Genomic DNA, 17,164 nt, shown 5'->3' with positions numbered 1-17,164 from the left:
CCTCGGCCCGGGGCTCGCCGAGCCAGGCCCTGCCCTTGACAATAAGGGATGCTCCGGGCCCCGATGCCTTTTGATTTCCGAGCGGGTTTGGAATCGCTACATCAGCCCTGCCGATGGAAATCCCGAAGGATGTCGGGCCTGTTGTGTGCAGCCTGGCCAGCCCCTCTCCCGTGTGCCTTTAGAATGAATCGTCGGCTCGTGTAAAAGTCTCTGCCTTTTGTTTTTGTTTTAGATGGTGGATGTTGATGTTTGTGCGGGTGGAGATAGTACCAGAAGAAAAATGGATGCTCTGACAGATAGTGCAGTTGAGATTGTCCCTTTGGAGCTCTATGATTCAGCCAGAGCAAAAATAGCTGCTAATCTACAATGGATCTGTGCTAAAGCCTACGGAATAGGTAAGATCACCTCTGTCACGAAGTCATTCTTGATTTTGTTCTTGCTTTTTCTGTCTCCCCTGCTGTTTGAGGAGTAATTAAATTTGGCTTTGTTTTAAATATCAATAATATGGCAGCCTGTTCTCCTGTAATAGTGTATCTTTGCTGGTACCTTAAACAGGAATAACGGGACTGTATGAGATGCCCTGAATCAGCAAACCTAATGGTGAACGCTCCCAGATGGTGCTTGGCAAGAACTGCCTGCCTCAAAATGTTTAAATCCTTGCTTTAGCTAAGCAGACTTTGTTCCACAGGGCTTTATGTCACTGCTTGCAGGCCCCAAGTCCCTCCAGGCTTTAGGTTCTTCCTTGCCTGGTCGTCTTGGCCAACAGATGCTGGGAGCTTGACACCCTTTGTGTGCTCAGTTAGAACTTCTTTTATATCACATTATGGTTTTACATTCAAAATGTTCTAAAAAATAATCTGTTTATGTTCAGCAGCATTTTTCTTTTGTGGAAAGAAATGTTGCATGAGCAGGTGTAGTTTGGGCTCTGTGACATTAAAGAGCAGGTTGTAGTAGGGGATAGAGGAGCTCTTCCTTCCCTCACATTGTCATAAACTTTTACTGTCAAACGTGAAAAAATAAATATTCTTGGAGTATATTTGTACAGTGTTTTCTGGCAGCTATTGAAATATGCTCTTTTGTTTTGAACTAGATCTGTCTCGATGTACAAGATGCATCTCGAGTTTAAGTAGCTTCATTGGGAAGAAATGGGATGCACTACTCAGAACAAAAGATATAATAAAAACATGTATAGAGTCTTGTTTTGGAAAATGAGGTGGCCCTGTTAATCTAAGTCTAATTCTCCAAACTCATAATATGCTTAATGGATTAGCACTGGCTTACTTGGTGACAAGGCTGAAGAAAAGTGGTCCATTCCTGCCATTAAATATTAATCCTAGCTGGGATATTTTTTATCAATTATTTTTCTTCTTAAACATTTCCAGCCCTGTCAGTGTCTCCCTCATCTTGGTGATTGTGGGCAAAGACAAATCATGGGGTTTACAGTGTTTAATGTATTTTGTTACAAGCAACAAGAGGCAAAAAAAAAAAAAACCCACGGATCAGATGACGTCTGAAAATGTGGGAATTTGGGGAGGCTGTCAGTGGAGCATTGATAACTCAAAAGAACAGAACAGCCACTTCCTGATGTAAATATTTCTCAGTTACTGGAATTGTTTGTAACATTTCCTGAAACTTTTTAGCCATCCCTGATAAAACAGTTATTCCAGACCGGGGGATGCACTATTTATATTGTGACTTTGTGTCGAAGGAAAGCTGATCCTAAATGGGAAGGGACTGGCACGGATCCTACGCTGCAGAGAGAGCTCGGTGGCCTCGTGCTGCTGGGTGGTGTGTGCTCCAGCACTCAGGGCTGTGTCTGAACCTCTTGGACCAGTTAATTGCTTAATGGCAAGTCTGTTTATGCTCCTGACAACACAGGTTGTAAAAGTATTTGGCTTTCCTGTGACTAAAAGCCAAAAAGAATCAGCTTTTCCCATGGCAGAGCTGGGATGTCTGGCTGCAGCAGCCTCTGCCAGTTATTCTCCTTGCAGTTAGGCTTCTTCAGATTACAAAGAACAACATTTAAATGCCACAAACAATAGGAAAAAGTCATTTTTTCCCCAGTGAGTGAGGATTGGTGTCTGTGTGTGTCTTAGCAGGACTGTGGCCCGTGGAAATGTAGTTTGATTTTTGAAATGGCTCCTGCAAGTCTCTGTCACATGTTAGCCATTACTGCTGGAATAGCATTGCACAATCCCTAGAAATTTATAAGCCTCTTTAATTCATAGAGAGATGGGTTTAAGAAGGTTTCCTGTGTGATTATAATTTTGAATAATACTTGAATTTAACACATTACTTATCTCTCAGGGTTGTGTTATAGTTTTAAGATATTGGATGTTGTTCAGTGAGTCTTGGGCAGCTACAATCAATTGTGATTTTATTATTTAAAATTTCAAAGGGCTTGAGGACTTTTTATTATTTTAGAATTGTTTCTGGTTAATTTGGTAAAAAAAAAAAAAGTTTATCTGTTTGTAACATTAAAACACTTCTGTTCTGAAGTAAATCCTACCAGGTTTCCATAACTGCCTTCAAGTGAATGAATATTTTTCTTTGGATTTGGATTTATGAATTGACATAATTTTGTGCCTTAATCCTTCAAATTCTGGTGCATTTCATTTTCATCTGAGCTCAGGTAAAGCTGAGCTCCTGGTGGAGAGTGGAAAGAGTCAAGAAGAGGAATTTGATGCTGGTGTAGACTGTTACTGAAAGTCATTCATCACTGCAGGTTCTACCTGCAACTTTATTTCCTCTTTGCTGTTAAAGGATATTTGAATTCTCAGCTTCCAAGCTGGTATTTAAATAGGAAAATTCTTTATTCATCCTTTGTTTTTTTTCCCTCAAGGACAAATCACAGGCAGCATGCATGACAAATACTTTGAAGTCCTAGTTTGGGCTTTGTTTTATTTGCTAATACAAGATGATGCAGTCCTCCTTATTTTTTTTCACCTTCTGGCCATGAAAAGAGAATTTTGGTAGCCAAACAACAGAGCAGCTCCACAAACACTGCCTGGCAGCTCTTCTTCTTGCACAGGAGTTGGGCTGGATGGTTTGTTCCTGGAAACCTGCAGCTCCTGGCTGGCACAGATGGGCTCCAGAGGGAGGTCCTACAACTGTTTGTCTGAGTTCCAGAAAGCAGAGGGGAAGGATGGCATGAAGGAAGGTTTTTCTCCATTCACTGTCATCCATCTCCCCAAATAAATCTGGGAGTACTGACATGGATCACTCTCACTGAGCACATCTGGAAACCTTCTGTAGTCTGGAAAGGTTCTAAGTCCCTTTAGCTGAGACAGTGGTTTGAGAAAATGGAGTTTAATTAGACCAGAATTAGCTTTTTTCATCCTCAGACTTTGATGAGAACCCAACGGCCACTTCAGGGAATTCAAAGTCCTGACGTTTAAAGGGTTGAGGAGCAAAGCTGCCACTGAGTGTGGGGAACTTCATCTGACAGAGGGTGAGTGTGGGAGGGCTGGGGAGCCTTGGCAAGCCCTCCATGGGGAGATCACTTTTCCACAGTGCTTGGAATGATCCGGATTGCTAGGCAGGAATGAGGCCACGCACAGCAGTGGGAAGGGGACCTGGCCCTCAGCTCCACTGGCCCCTGGGGCTCTGAGCAGCAGCAGTTGGAAAGAACAAACTCAGGATGGTTTCATTTGGTACCACTTGGGAAAGTGGACAATAACAATGAAAAATCCTGATTTCTCAGCAGATTTAATGTGGCACTAATTTATGTGTGGAAATTATGTTTTCCATCATCATGGCTGTAATATTAAAATTTAGGTATTGAAGGATATGGAAGTGTCTCAGTGTTGCAGCTTGCTGTGAGCACTGGGTTCTTTCAAACCTTTCCATAGCAAATATTGTTTGTTTTCTAAAACAGTGTGCAAAATTGGGATTTTTCAAAAGGGACCTGATGGGTTTTACTTATTTATCAGGGCTGGGAGCTTTACATAGTTTCCAGACTTAATGGTGACAGTAGCCTGAAACCTTTGGCAAGATGCAGGCAGGAAAGCCAAGGACCAATGGAATGCATTGGAGGGGAAATGCAGGTTTGGGTTTTTTGGTCTTTGAATACTTAGAACTTGCTTGCTAAATAAGGTTTTGCAGTGCTGTAATAGCTCCCCACAGTTACCAGCTGGTAGAGGCAGTGTGAGGATGTTTCCTGGGCTAAATTCCCTAAATCCCTGGATTCCCTGCTTGTCTTTTGTCAGCTTTCTTCTCAGGCTCGTAGTAAAAATCCTTTTAAGAAAGCTGTTGTGTTTAGCAAATATTAACAGTTAAGCATTTGTTTCTTGAATAGCTCCTGTTTGATAAACACTGAGTATTACTGTGTGAAGTTTACAGGGGTGAAGGATCCCATAATTATTATTTTGTTTCTTCTGCTTTATCCAGGATTGTGGCTTTATCCTTGATCAAAAGATATGGTAATAAGTGCAGTCACTCTCCCAGCAGTTTGCAAAGCCTTTAGCTTGGGGTTTTCCTGCCTGTTGTATGTAAATTTTCATGTGTCCTATTCCAGATCACTTACAGGCTTTAGAATTCAGTGCTGTAATGAGATCCAACACAAAATATTTATATTCTCGTGCTCTTAGTGCTGACAAGGCGGAGTTAGTGCTCAGCCTGGACATTCAGCAGTGCTGAATAATTCTGGGAACAGATACTGATACTGATGAAATCCTACTCAGAATGTGAATAAGCTTCGTGCTGTTTACCAGGACAGCTTGGCTCCCTTTCCAGGTGAAACCAGTTCTTCGTGCTTCTGCAGGTAAAATAACATCTGGGGTGGATCCACCCCCTCAGTTCAAGGGATAAGTCAAATTTGTTCAGATTACTGTATTTTTCTTTATCAAGTCAGAATCAGGTGGTTGTCTTTGAACAGGTTTTTGTAAGGGAGATGATAAAGAAATGCTCCCTCCTCTGAAGCAAGGAGAGTCTGGCAATAATTGTCTCTCTGACAGTTGTTGTAAGTTAAGTTATTTTTGTAATCCTCTCAAGGATTTTTTTGTACTTGAAGATTTATACTCACAACTGACAGTTTTTGAGATACTAGAACTCATTGATACCATGGAACTGACCAAAAGAATGGCTGAGTGAAAGAATTGTACTGGAGGCTTCTTTATGAGCAGAAAATAAGGACATTATTTAATTTGGTTTCCTTTAGTATGATTTGTTAAACTGCTCAAGCAGAAATTTTGTAGCTACAGCTTAGGTGTTACTTTCTCAGGAGTTAATTTTTTGTGCTGATTTTCTCCAAAATCCAAGGGATAAATGTGTAAAAACTCAAGTTTTAATGAGCAGAACTTTTCTAACCTCCAAGTTCAGTTATAGGTCATGGAAAGAAGGTGCTGGAAAAGATGCTGATAGAAACTGGGGCTTGGAAAGCCTGGGACATTTTCTTCCAGAAGAGGATTGGCACATTCTGTAGTGAGACAAGCACAAAGCCTGTGACACCTTTGGTTTGTCTGATCCATAAAAAGTGGGGAGAAAAGGTGCCCATGATAGCAGGGGCTGCTTATGTGGCCATGGTGTGTGATTTAATTAGCACTGGGTAAATCTGGTGGGGTGCAGTTGTTCTAAAAGTGACAGGGTATTCCTTGGCACTGTGGGAATTTTGTCATTTTTAAGGGGGATTGGAGAAGGAGCAGCCCTGGGTGCTGCAGGTAAGGATAATTAACAGGTGTGAAAGGTAAGATCAGTGTCTTCAGTTGCACTTTCAGATGCAGATTTCAAATATTGAAGACACCTTTCAATTAAAACTCTTTTTTTTATCTGTTCTGTGTTACCCCTTTTGAGACAACTGCATTGAGTACAGGACATCAATTCTATTTGGAAGTTTCCCAACTCAGAATTATACACCTATTTAGCATCTTGTTTTCATTACAAGTTTTCCTGCCATTTATTTCTCTTTTATTTGTGCCTGCCATTATGTCCAGCATGAAATAAATTTGAAATAGTAAAGTTAGTATTGTCACTCTTGAGCTTTGATGTGGTTTTTGTATCTTTTTTTTTGTGTATATCATTAGTCAGGACATAAATCAGCTACAAGGCTGTTCCTGTGTGTTCTATGTACTAATGTGAAAAATAAACCTGGGCAAGTGTTTACAGTGAAATAAATTGCAGTTATGGGAGGATTAATGTTGATTAATAACTTCCTGTGATGGTAGGAAGTGAAATTATTAATCCTGTTACCAAAAGTTTCCCACCCAGCCCTACCCTTAATCCTGGTCAATCCAAATCCATTCAGTCCTTAAGCAGTTATATGGAGATCAGAAACATGAAATTAGAGGAGTCTTCAGTATAAAAGGAAAAGGTTTCAGGTTTGTTGAGTGGACATTCAGATTGAATGGCACGATACAAGTTGGAGGCTTTTTTTCTTCTTTTTTGTTTGTGTGCTTTGGGTTGTTTGTTTGGGTTTGTGGTTTTTTAACATATTGATTTCTGTGACATGGAATCTCCTCACTAAGAACTAGATCCATTTAGTGGTAGAAAAGTCTTTTAAAAATCATTGAAATGAAGCTGCTTTAATCAGAAATTGATGTGGGAGCTCTGCCTGCCCCTGTCACAGGGGGGCTCAGCTCCCGTGGCCTCTCCTGTGTTGGTAATGTGTGTAAAGACCCCAGTCCTATGGATTGCTTCCCTCCTGGGCGTGTCAGTGCTGCAGAGAATCCTTTTTCCTTGCTGTGGTTACAATCTATAAAATAATCCCAGTCTCTCTACCTTGTGGAGAAGGGAAAATCCCCAGGAAAATCCAGACTGTGGGGCAGGAGAGGTTTCAGGGCTCTTTGTCCACCATTCCAGCCCAATTCCAGGCAGTCACCTCAGTTCCTGAGCTGGTGGAGAGCAGGTGTTGGAACAAAACCCCTCATCCAAGTGCTTCAGATGTCAGGCTTTTGGGATTTGCATCTTTTTTTTGTGTTGTTTTAAAAAAAGCCTTTAAAATTTGGAGTGGTGCTCATGCTCTGCCAGAGATGTACAACCTCATGGATATTTTATGAGCTTGTATTATTTCCTTTCACAAATAATTCTAGTACAAAGCAACGTGTCTTTGGTTGTTAAAGGTGTAGCTGCCTGTAATGAACTAAAATGTTGAATTATATGAGCTGCTTTGCATTTGGATTTTTGCATCTTTCCTCAGTCTTTAGAAATGGAAGCTGGAGTTCTCTATCTGGAAATGGAAATGGCCATTAACTGGAATGAGCTTTCAACAGCCTTTGATTTTAGGTCAGGTTCACTAATGTTAAGAAGATTAAAAATATCTGAATTTATTATGTGTTTCACTAAAAATGGCCAGCCATGTTAACAAATGCTACTTAGATGGTGCCACTTGGTTTTATTTTGTCTCCTCCAGCCACCTTCAGTGGAAAGTCACATTCAGTGTCACAGAAAAGAAAAATAATTATCTTAATTTTTAAAAATTTCAGAGAGCTTTTTAAACTTTCTTCCCATTTTGAAAAAGGGTTAGCACTGTCTGACTAGCAGGAGCTGTTAGACAACACTGGTTTGCTGCATATTTTTATCTGAGATGTAGCTCGTGCAATAACACTCTGTCTCCATCCCTCTTCTTCATGAACATCAAGTGCTCTGCAGTATACAATTATTGTGTGCCTTATTTTGCAGCTCAAAGATATGGGTAGGAGTTTCTTGGAATGGGAAAATTTAATTATTCTTGAAATGAGCTGAATGAAAAGTAAATATGCTGCCAAATTAATAATTCTTTTAAGTGTAGATGTATATATTTAAAATGAACTGTTTAAGTGACTTTGGGGAAAGATATTCAGAGTGACTGGATAGCATCAGATAGAATTTTATGTTTGAAATTTAGGAAATGTCAGGCTTCTATTAAGACAATACACTTGAGGCTAGAAAATATTTTTCTTGGAGCTGCAGACTCTCATTATTCCTGCTCAGTTGTTATAAAGATCAATAGCTTCCAGCCTGATTACCCAACATGAGGAGAAGGATTTATTTTGGGATATAGAACAAGGGATGGATTTGAGATGTCTTGGACATATCTAGAGTGATTGGAATATTGGTTGTTGTTAGTGCCTTTCTCTCCTGCCAGCTCTGAGCTGTGCTGGGAGTAGTAAAAATGTGTTTATGGCTGGGGGTGTGCAAGGGTGAGGCCCTCTGTGTTGCTAATTTTAGCTTCTTCTAAATTACTACACTCAGGGTCTAGGATCAGTTTGATAAAATTCTAACACAGCTTGTGGAAATTGGGCCAAGGCAGAAGAAGTTCCATTTTAGACTTGGTTTAAAGTTCCTGCTTAATCCAAATGGAGTGGTTTTGCTTCCTAGGCTTGAATTATTTAAAGGCTGAAAGCTGCAAGAGTTTGATTAATACTCTTGACAAAAAATAGATAATCAGCTCACTGGTTGGTTTGTGAAGTGTTCAAGGTTTTAGTCAGATATTTTGGTCTTTTCCTTCTGAATTGCCAAAATTCATTAAAAAATTGGTGGCTTGGTTTAGAGACCCTGTTGGTGATGCAGCCTTGCAGTTCTCCAATTGCTGTGCACAGATGCTTGGGGATTTTGCTGTGAAGATGTGGATAAACCTTGCCTATCTGATTTTAACCCTGCCCACCCATTTTAACCTGTGGTAAAACGTGGATCCCACTAACATTCCCCAAGCACTCCTGGTGCTCAGTGGTGCCACACGCGCTGTTCTCTCTGCCCTTGCAGACAACGTCCCGGAGGAGCTGAAGGACCCGTTCTACATCGACCAGTACGAGCAGGAGCACATCAAACCCCCAGTGATCAAACTGCTGCTCTCCAGCGAGCTCTACTGCCGCGTCTGCAGCCTCATCCTCAAGGGGGACCAGGTGGCAGCTCTGCAGGGACACCAGTCCGTGATCCAGGCGCTGTCTCGGAAGGGGATTTACGTCATGGAGAGCGATGATACACCTGTGTCTGAGTCTGATCTGGGCTCTGCACCAATCAAAATGGTTCGCTTAATTAAATCCACCTAATCATCTTCTTTTTATTTAACGCTAGTTAAGAGCTCTTCACTCCATTTACTATTTTAATTTCTAGGTCGTTAACCTTAGCAATGTTTTGGTTTAAATACAGTTAGAACGTACCTTGTTTAAAAGGGATTTTATTTTCCAATCCTCTTTGTTTTTCTCTTTCAGAGTTCTCATATGGCAATGATTGATGCTCTTATGATGGCCTACACTGTAGAAATGATCAGCATTGAGAAGGTGGTTGCCAGTGTCAAGCGTTTCTCTACATTCAGTGCCTCAAAAGAACTGCCCTATGATTTGGAGGATGCCATGGTTTTCTGGATTAACAAGGTAAAATTTACTTTGGGAAAAGCCTGCCTGTCTTTTCTTGTCACCTTTCAGATTTTTAAGATGGATTCTGATGCGTGTCTTCCTTTCTTACTTGTGCGTTTCTACCATCCCTTCTACTTTAGCAACTTTTTTTTCTTAGGGAAGGATAAAGCTGGTAAATTTAAAAATAAAAAAGATAATAAGGAACTAACTTAGAAAAATTGTAAAAATTGAATTCTTTATTTTCAGAGAAGTTGCTATGAGATGTTTTTTTGGTTGGTGGGGGTTTTTTAGGTGAAGCACTGTTCCATGCTAAATAAGAAGATGGACTTAACTCTGACTAGATGGAACATTTAACAGAAGTGCTGGAATTTTTCCAAGGGCAGCAGTTAAGTTACTCTAATTCTTTTGAGTGACAAGAGTCACATTCCAAAGAGAATGTGTCCTTGCAAACCCAGGATTGTGATTTCAGCTCCTGCTAATAGAGACTTGGTTTAGAAAACTGCTGTACCATGCTTTTCTATGAACTTTTTATGTTTGTAGCATGAGTTGACTGTTAAGTAACAGGAGCAAGAAGGACACTTGTGGAAACATATCCAGGTGTATTTTAATTCATTTTCTATGCTGCTCTCTTTTAGGTGAACCTTAAAATGAGAGAGATAACAGAGAAAGAGATTAAATTAAAACAACAACTAATGGAAAGTCCAGGGCATCAAAAGGTAAAACAAATTTGTCTTCAGTTGTAATATTGTGTGTTGATGATGAATGGATTTAAATATCAGTATTTTCTTTGTCAGGCAAGTGTGAGGGCTCCAATTCTCAAAAGTGAGATTTTCTGCATGCACTTTGTTTTGTCTCTGTCATCAGTGCCCTTCCCTGCCTTTGAAGCCCACTGGTATCTCCTGACTTTCCTTTAAGTTTCAGTAGGATGAAAACAACTTGTTTCAACTAAAATAACCTGTATCAACTGTATGTGGGTAAATATGACTCAGCTTTCACAGCACAAAATATATGTTATATATTTTGAAAGCTCTTGGGGCATGTTCTTTTTGCATGTTGTTTGTCCAGTGTTTATTTAGGGACTTATTCAGGTTCTGTCCAGGAAGGATACTCTTGGCATTCAAATATTGTATGTGTGTGTTTGTAGTTTTTTCCAGCTTTTTCCCTTGAAATTATATTGGAATGCACTAATATTGCAAAATATAGCACACTTTCATTTCTGGAGAATGTCAAATAGGTCTTTCTCCAACTTAATATCTATCCGAGCTCCCAATTTGTGATTTCATAAAACCTTAAATTACAAATAACATATTCTTTCCTCAAATTGGCATTACTAGGCAAAGGGCTCAAAGTGTGACCTCTGAACAAGGCACAGTTTAATTTTCATGTTAGTGGTGAAGGTGTTTATGTACCTTTTATGGAAAATAATATCCTTCATCAAAAAAGAGCTGCTTAATTTACAAGTTGATCTGTGGTCTAAAGGATCTCTTGAATTATTTGACCCTATTGGCTATTGGGTCTCATTTGGTATCTTTAAATCTCAATTTCTAGGCTACAAGGCCTCTGAAATATGAAAGTGTTTGTTGCTGAAGTGCATTTAAGTATTACTGCTTTTAACTTGCATTGCTGATGTTCCTTTCCTATTCCTACGTTCCTTTCCTTGCTTCCTGAGCAGTCTCCTTCCAAATGGTATTGGAAATTAGTACCTGTAAGTGAACTACTTTTACACCAGTTGTCATCCACAAAATCATGGCTTTTTAAACTTCCTCAGAGTGTTTGCTTCCATTGCAATGCTTCTCAGCTGCTCTTTGCAAAACACCTTTGTGAGCTTTTGGGTCATCAGGCTTTGTTTCCACGCCGTGCTTTTTGCATACTGTACAGCACACAGCATACTCCCTTTGCAGCATCTCCAAATTGCTTCCACACTGCAGGAGTCAGGGAGGTGGAGTAGCAATAAAAAAATTTTCAAAAACTAGAAAATGACCAGTTGAAATGGTTGCATTTACTGGGTTTGGTGTGAGTAGGAAGTGATGACAGCACTGAGGTGAGAGAAAAGCTGGGCAGCTTAAAGGGCTGCCTAATCTTGGAATCCATAGTTAAGATACTCAGATGTTTGTGCTTAAATAGTGCTCTTACACTGCTCCTGCACCTGCTCTGCTGCAGATTTGTGAATCTGTCAGAGCCAGAGCACTGCTGTTCACTGAGGTGGGGTAGGAGATGGGCCAGCCCAGTTTGCTGGGACACTTGCTGGGATTGTGTGCTCAGTTAAGGAGCCTGGAGCTGGCACAGTGGGAGGGAAGGCAGTTTGCACTTTGGAACAAAATACATATTTTTCTTTCTGCTGAAGTGTGAAATTGGAATATCAATTCCACTATATATTAAAAAAAAAAAGAAAACAAAACAACCAAAATGTGCTTATAGAAATCCTTCTTTCTTTTGTCAGAGTTTTCTGGGTTTATTTCAACTTGCAGAGATTTTTCCTTTGTTCCTTTGCTTTCCTTTGATGCCCTTTCTCCTGCCCTTGCAGGAGCTGGTGTTACTCATTTTCTCTCTGGGAAGATGAGCTGTTGTCTCAGTTGTTAATTCCAAAGGGCAGAGCACTTGGAAAAGGCAGGTGTGATCAGGCAGCCTCCCCATGATCCCTCTGCCTTCCCACGGGGAGCTCAGTCCCACTGCAGCCTCCTAATCCTTTGTTTGAGCCAGATCTGTAGGCTGGAGTAAAAACTTTTAAATATCTGAAATTAAAGGAAGGAGTAAACAAAGGTTGTCTCACTTCTAGTCCACTTGGATTTTAATGGTTTACTGGCAGGTTTTGCAGTCTCTCAAAGTTGTTGTCAGGTTCTGTCAATTCTGTGCTTTTTTATTTTGTGATTTTTGTTTGGTTGGAATAGAATAATCTCTATTTCAGTAGCACTGTTTCTGCAATTACTGCATACAAATGTCATTCACTGTATGCCTGGGCAGGAGGGTTACAAACTACAACACTTGGCTTAGAAAATAAGGAAGAATTCAGAATTTTCAGTGTAAAAGACTGAAGGGTTAACAGAATAACAGCTGAGAAAAAAAAATAATTAAATCCATAAAAACCCTCTTTGATAAATTTGTTGGGTTTTTCCACTACAGCTAAAATAAACAAGGAATCTTTACAGATTTTAGTTCTTGGTATTGACTGTCATTGATTTAAATTCCATTTAAGCCTATTGGAAAAGAAATATTTTTATCTACTTTAACTACAGGAGGAATTAAAGTTGAAAAAGAATTTCTGAAGGTTTTTTTTAAATATGCTTATTTTAAGTGGATAAATGCTGACCCTTTCAAGCTAACCAATTTCCCTTGGTGTGCACACTTATTCTACCAGACTTAACAACCACATTTCTAGTGCATAATGGATGTTGCTGATGCCTTTGATTTGTTTCTTGTTTGAATAATCACCATCCTATATCTCACTGTTTCTCTCTGTAAGCCTGATCTGATGCATGCCCTATCTCACTGCATGCTGGAGCCAGTGGAATATGCTCGTGTGGTACAGTATGATTCCCATCCCATTCCATCTTCGTGGAGTGCTCCAGGCTGGGGAAAAACCCAATTTGCACCTGGGAAAAGGACAGGAAAAATAACATTAGCATGCAGAGATAGCTTTGAGTTCCTTGGGAAACTTGGGGTGTAGCATATGCAAAATAAAGAGAAGAAACTGGTTCTCATTGCTCCAAGTGATCTTCATTGCTCTGAACAGATTTTTTCACAGCCTGTGCCATCCAAAACTGACACCTAGGACTGTGTGTGTGTGTAGAGCTTTCCCAGGCTGGCTTGGGAAGTGTAGGATGTTGGTAAAACCCAGCTTTCCTCTGATGAGTCAGTGTGTGATTGGTGTGCCTGCAGAGCAGACAAGAGATTCTGTTCAGTCCCAGTGCTGTCAGTGCCCTGAAGTGTCCAAGGGGTGTTTTCCCAGCACTGCCAGGTGTTTCTGCCAGGCCCTGCAGTGCATTCTGCTTTTGCTCTCCCACCTGCTTTGCTGCTCAGTTTAGACACAGCTTCCCATAGTGTGTGGATGCTCAGGAAACAGCAACCCTGGAACTTGCAAAACTTGCAAGAAGCAATGCCAAGATTTGTTCTTCAGCTGACTGGCTTTGGCAGCTCCAAATTCCCTGAGGGCTGCAGGATGCTTTGCACCAGAGCTCGATTTTGATCTGTAGTAAATCAAGGGGAGTTTTGCTGGGGATGTCAAGGCCTCCTCCTCTCTGAGTATTTTGGAAAAGGTGGTTTTTATTTTTGCACAACACCTGTGTTGCACACAGGTGTGCCACGCTCTGGTTCCCTCTGAGAGAGCTTTGCTGTCTGTGGGCGCAGCAGCAAACCCATGGATGTGGGTAAGGGATGAGAGATCACCAGCCCCTCAGAATTATTTTTGCTGTGTTTTGTTTCTCCCAAGCTTTAAGTATTCTCATGTAGCTCCCCATGTCTCATTCTTTGGATCTGCTGCATTCATGCATCTGTGGGGAAGGGTTTTGAGTTAAATTGATGATAATAAGTTAAAATGTGTGAATGAAGTGAGGAATCCAGCAGCACAGATTGCCCCTGGCCATGAGGAGACTGAATGGCAGGTGAGCAACCTGCCCTAGTGCAAGGTTGGGTTGAATGATCTTTAAGGTCCCTTCCAACCCAAACTATTCTAGGATTAAAAGGGAAACACCATTTCCTTCAGAATTGGCTTCCACAGGGAGAAAAGCACAACTTTGTCAGCTGGGTTTGACTTGGGGCAGAATGGCAGAAAGGATCCAGCGAAAAGAGTTTTCAATGCTTAACACAGATTCCTTTTTCTTTGCTTTTTTGGGGTTTTTTTTTGTCTTTTAGCCTCTTCAGCATGATGTGAACCCTTGTTTCTCTCTGTAGGTGCGTTACAGAAGGGACCACCTCTCCAGCAGGCAGTTACCCTATTTTCCTGTGCTGGAAGATCTGATGAAGGATGGTAGTGATGGTGCTGCTCTTCTAGCTGTGATTCACTATTATTGTCCAGAGCAAATGAAACTGGATGGTATGTAATAAAGGTTTTGAGGGAATCAAAGGAATAAAAGGCTTTCAGGCTTTGAAAGCTGAACTAGAAATACATGAAAAATTTAAAATGCAGCACATTTAATGGGTAGTGGAGTATGGGAGGTTGGAGGCAGGTCACATATGGAATCTGCATTTTTAAAAGAATCTCTCTTGGATCTTGGTTTTTTTACTTACTGTATTTAGAAGACTGTGTATTATGAGCCACAAAAGAATCCTTTCTTTTCCAGTTTTAGAATATGTGGCTTTCTTTGCTCAAATAACTGAGCTTGGTTTCAATGCCATAGAAATGGAGTACATCTCCACCAGTGTTAGCTGATAATTCTCATTTTTTTCTTGGCATAACTTGGCATTTTAAAATGTAGATTATGAAATAGTTTCTCTCAATCTGCAGAAATTGTCACTCTTGAGCATTGCAAAACTTGAGTTCTCCTCCCCAGAAAATGTTTTTCTTAATAAATCAATGTCCTTGTTGCATTAACTTCTGCAAATCAACATTTTGCATTGGTTTTTAAATTCTCAGATATGTTGTACCTTGCAGAGCTCCTGAGTGTTTTCAGAAGGAACCAGCACTGTGAATCCTAGGAGTAACCCTTTATTATATGCAAATCAAGATGTCTGGTTTTAATTGCTTTTGTATTTTGTCATTATGTGTGTTCTCTGTAGCCTGTTTACCTTTTCTGTGGCTGTGGTAGACAGAATCCCCTGTGGATTCAGAAATGAATGCAGAACTGATACTGTTCTCTGTGGTTTTCTTCCTCCTTTTCCTGTCCCTCTGGCACTGAGCAGGTAGAGAAATGTCACTGGTAGCCAGCAAATATCCAGTGCTGGTGTAGAGTCTGTGAAGTTCCTGTATTTAGTGTTTCTGTGAGCTGGGGGTGGAAGGGTGATCCCTTGGGAAAGTGCCAGAACTTACTCAGCCCTCTCTCCTTCCCAGATATCTGTTTGAAGGAGGTGACATCAATTGCAGACAGCCTCTATAACATTCAGCTCTTGAGAGAATTCTCAAATGAGTACCTAAACAAATGCTTTTACCTCACCTTGGAGGACATGTTGTATGCTCCTTTGGTTTTAAAGGTAAGAAACATAACAAAAGATGGATTTTTCAATAAAATGTGGGTAAATCAGGAGTGTTTTGTTAATGTGAGGTGTAATTTTCCTTTTTTTCTGTTTCAGCCTAATGTCATGGTGTTCATTGCAGAGCTCTTCTGGTGGTTTGAGAATGTCAAACCAGACTTTGTACAGCCAAGAGATATCCAGGAAATAAAAGATGGTAAGTTTGTGACCACAGATAACTGACAGCATATTATTAGAAAACACTTACATTGTAGTGAAACTGTTGCCTAGTCGTGTTTCCTTGGAAAGTTTATTTCTACCCAAGTTTTATTCTTGCTGAGGCTCTTTGAAAAGCAGTAAAGTAGAAGGAAAATTAGTCCTAGATCCACTTGAGTTCTGATTTTTTGGATGGATAATTTTTGAACATACAATTTCCCCCCTAAACCCACTAATTAATTATTAATTTTAATTATTAATTTGTTTCATTACGCTCACCAGAATACAGGTATTTTAAATAAAGACCAGTACTGCAGGTTACAGTGTAGACAAAGTTTCCCTTCCACCCTGTGCAATGTGAGAGCTTCCTGTGCTGTTTGCTCCTCCCTGCCCCTGCGTGGTGCTGACGCTGTCCCTTTGTGCCCAGTCAAGGCAGTGATGCAGCAGAAGAGCAGCCGGCCCCCTGTCCCCATCTCCAACGCCACCAAGCGCAGCTTCCTGGCCACTCCTGCCAGCCCCAGCCCAGCAGAGCTGCAGCCCCCAGCCCAGGCAGCCCCTGAGGCCTGCAGCAGGTACTACCTGCACCCCGAGGAGCCTGACTACCTGTGAGTGTGTCTTCATCTTGTTCCACCTTCTCTTTGTGCCTCTGTTTGGATAACCTGGGGATTTGTGCTGCTGAGCGTTGTCGTTTTGCCACAAACTGAGTGACTTTAGAGTCCCCAAGGGGCTCCAAAGCTGTCCAAGGCCTTGCTTGGAGCAGGCTGCTCTTGTGGAAGGTGTCCATGGAACTGGATGGTCTTTAAGGTCCCTTCCAACCCAAACCATTCTGGGGTTCTGTGAAAGCAAAATTCAGCATGATCTGATGTGGTTAATGAAAAGAGTTTTCAGCTGACATAAATTTCATGGTGACCTCTAAGTCACTTCAGCCTTTGCTTTGTCTTGAATTTACTATTTACATAAGCATTGTCTTAAATCTGCTGCATTTAGAAACTTAGTTTACTTTCAGGTAATAAGTTTACTTTTGTTTTGTTACATGTGAAAAACTTCTTGTTAAGGAACTTCTAAAAAATCCCTGATACTATGTTTTAAAGAGGATGAGGGTAACTTACCAATGTGACTTTGCAATTTGATATTTCTTCTGATTATAGAAAAAGAAATTCTTTGTAGTAATGAATTTTTGCCTTTCTGGATTAGTGGCAAAGGAGGAAGCCCTGCCTTCAGCCCTTCCCATCCACTGCTGCCTTTGAGACAAAAGCAACAAAAATCTTTACAGGGAGAAGACAGCCCTGGTAAGTCTGCCTTGAATCTGCCTTTCAACAAACAATGACTGTCAATGTCAATACAATAATTCATTAAAATGTGAGTCAATTTCTGTAAGTTATTTAGAATTTAATTAGTCTGCAGTAACACAAGTGGGTGAGCATGTTGAGTTTTAGTAAATCTTAAAGATCTTTTTAAGAAACGTAGTGGATTTTAATTTTTTTCAGGCTTTGACTGTGTCTGGTGGCAGCTGCAGCAAATCTGTTTTCTGCTGCCATCTGTTGGGGAAGGAGTTGACTCTGTTTCTATGTTTGCTG

The 17,164-nt window shown here is 40.6% G+C and overlaps 1 protein-coding gene across 2 annotated transcripts in view; it reads left to right on the top strand.

Moving 5' to 3' along the window:
- Window positions 1-17,164, top strand: part of CAMSAP1 (calmodulin regulated spectrin associated protein 1) — a 32,904-nt gene that overhangs the window by 8,032 nt on the left and 7,708 nt on the right. The window contains exons 1-10 of one of the 2 annotated variants that reach the window (XM_031057357.1): window positions 127-395; window positions 8,677-8,939; window positions 9,126-9,287; window positions 9,905-9,985; window positions 10,942-10,974; window positions 14,157-14,298; window positions 15,253-15,392; window positions 15,492-15,588; window positions 16,015-16,192; window positions 16,782-16,876. In XM_031057357.1, coding sequence (XP_030913217.1) covers window positions 233-395; window positions 8,677-8,939; window positions 9,126-9,287; window positions 9,905-9,985; window positions 10,942-10,974; window positions 14,157-14,298; window positions 15,253-15,392; window positions 15,492-15,588; window positions 16,015-16,192; window positions 16,782-16,876 — 1,354 coding nt within the window. In that variant the 5' untranslated portion in view covers window positions 127-232. Of the gene's footprint in view, window positions 1-126; window positions 396-8,676; window positions 8,940-9,125; window positions 9,288-9,904; window positions 9,986-10,941; window positions 10,975-14,156; window positions 14,299-15,252; window positions 15,393-15,491; window positions 15,589-16,014; window positions 16,193-16,781; window positions 16,877-17,164 lie in introns of those variants that run through there. The other variant, XM_005421249.2, reaches the window with a different exon arrangement.

Source organism: Geospiza fortis, unplaced genomic scaffold, assembly GCF_000277835.1.
Source record: "Geospiza fortis unplaced genomic scaffold, GeoFor_1.0 scaffold27, whole genome shotgun sequence".
Taxonomy (NCBI): domain Eukaryota; kingdom Metazoa; phylum Chordata; class Aves; order Passeriformes; family Thraupidae; genus Geospiza; species Geospiza fortis.
This window is presented reverse-complemented; position numbering and strand designations above follow the sequence as displayed.